Genomic DNA, 2058 nt, shown 5'->3' with positions numbered 1-2058 from the left:
GGTTGTTTGCGGTGGAATAGATTCAAGCGTCCGGGCCAGTAGATCCAGAGCAAATAGGCGTTGACTTAGTTGCTTTTGCAGTTGATTCTAATCCCGATGTTGATCCGACGCAACTTACCGGTGATAGTCGCAGCACCGGGAGCTTTCAAGGGAGGCAGACATATATAGATAGTAGCTGATAGTGGCATACCTTCCGGATCGAGGGTCCCACCCGGTAAACACCATAAAGGCAAAATATCAGCGGGGGGAGGAGGCCCTTCTCACTCAAGCTCAAGCATTTACTTTTCTAGTTAGAGACCAACGTCTTGGGGCTAACGTGGGATCCGCTAAAGGACCTACTTGGTTTAGGTAAATATCTCATGCGTTCCCCGACTGGAGAGGTCATTTTTGGAGGAGAAACTATGCGCTTTTCAAAAATGGTCGGAAGAACGGGTTTCAAATATATATATAAATATAAATATATATTACCGGCTGGCTGGTTTTTATGCAAAAAAGACAAAACGGGATTGGATTTCCACTCATAAGGAAGGAAGGTGCGTAGCCTTTGACAGGGTTGTATTTTTGGTTGAAATGGGATGGTGTTCAAACTCCCGAAATGCAGTCTAGACAGCGGGCCTTCCCCTTTCTGACTGGACTGACTCGGGGAAAGGTCAATCTCCTCCGGAGCATGCTGCACAGCCACTCATTTGTCCTGACTAAATAGTAGAATCTATCTCTCAGCGATTCTTTTCTCCGCCCCTTCCCAACCAGCCCGCCCAATCGATTTTGTAAGATCGGCTAATTCAAAGGGTTAATCTGGTCCGAAGTTGTCGGAACGAATCGTTTGCTTTATCGAACAAAGCTAGGGGGTCTTGGTTGGCCCCCCTCTTTTCAACCATTATAGCTGGCGTCGACCCGCTTTGCGATACGAACGGACACGAAGAAAGAACGCAGGCAGCGGAAATGCAAAAGAGAAGAGCAAAGATTCCAGACCCAGAGCATGCAATCAAAAATCTGTTGAATGAAGGTATATTCTCAGCCACTAGTTAGAAGGAAATCCCTTGACTTCGCTTATGCCCTTATGCAGTAAAGAAAGCTTTTGAGGCGGGCTAAGATTCCATTCGAAGTAACGTAACAGGATTCGATGTTGCACCATCTTCAACTCTTCCCGGGATCCAGGGTTTTTCGAGAAAAGGTCCCATCCTTCAATATCATGATTGGGTCGACTCGACCAGGCCAGATCATGAGTGAATAGAAAATCGAAAACGTACATAGCTGTTCCAGCTGAAATACTTGGAATAATTCTACCACTTCTACTAGGAGTAGCCTTTTTAGTGCTAGCTGAACGTAAAGTAATGGCTTTTGTGCAACGTCGAAAGGGTCCTGATGTAGTGGGATTGTTCGGATTGTTACAACCTCTAGCAGATGGTTCGAAATTGATTCTAAAAGAACCTATTTCACCAAGTAGTGCTAATTTCTCCCTTTTTAGAATGGCTCCAGTGGCTACATTTATGTTAAGTCTGGTCGCTCGGGCCGTTGTACCTTTTGATTATGGTATGGTATTGTCAGATCCGAACATAGGGCTACTTTATTTGTTTGCCATATCTTCGCTAGGTGTTTATGGAATTATTATAGCAGGTCGGTCTAGTAATTAGGGGGCGGCCGTTCGGTCGCCTATGATACTAGGACCAATAGGTCAAAAATGGGTTTGTGCCGCAGGTGTTGAACGATCTACTCTACACAGGTGTGGGCTTACAAGGGCTAGGGCTTATAAACCCTTTCTTTCATTCATCAATAGGGCCCTGGTCGGTCACTTTTCCGGGCCGGGATCGATAAGTGGAAGTCATAAAAAAGAGATGTTTATCTTCGCACCTCAGATCAAGAAGAAGGGTAGCTTGTCAAGCTGGCCTTCTTCTATATATATATATTTATTATTATTTTGAATATATAAGGATATAAATAAAAAGATTCGCTGTCTTTTAACCGGCTGTTCTTCTTTGTCAACGCTACTAAGGCGACCGGTTAGGGAGCGCCTACTTGACTTATGAAAGATAATGGGGTTATTCAAAAAGGAAAAGG

At 44.5% G+C, this 2058-nt stretch overlaps 1 protein-coding gene across 1 annotated transcript; it reads left to right on the top strand.

Moving 5' to 3' along the window:
- The first annotated feature begins 1121 nt into the window (after positions 1-1121).
- On the top strand, positions 1122-1767 carry LOC131180018 (NADH-ubiquinone oxidoreductase chain 1). The gene has a single exon (XM_058147603.1). The coding sequence runs from the start codon at positions 1335-1337 to the stop codon at positions 1632-1634; it is 300 nt and encodes a 99-aa protein (XP_058003586.1). The 5' UTR covers positions 1122-1334; the 3' UTR covers positions 1635-1767.
- The last annotated feature ends 291 nt before the right edge of the window (positions 1768-2058 follow it).

The sequence above is a fragment of the Hevea brasiliensis genome, chromosome 5, assembly GCF_030052815.1.
Source record: "Hevea brasiliensis isolate MT/VB/25A 57/8 chromosome 5, ASM3005281v1, whole genome shotgun sequence".
NCBI classification, from domain to species: Eukaryota; Viridiplantae; Streptophyta; class Magnoliopsida; order Malpighiales; family Euphorbiaceae; genus Hevea; species Hevea brasiliensis.
The sequence above is the reverse complement of the archived record's forward strand: the minus strand, read 5'-3'. Positions and strand labels throughout refer to the sequence as shown.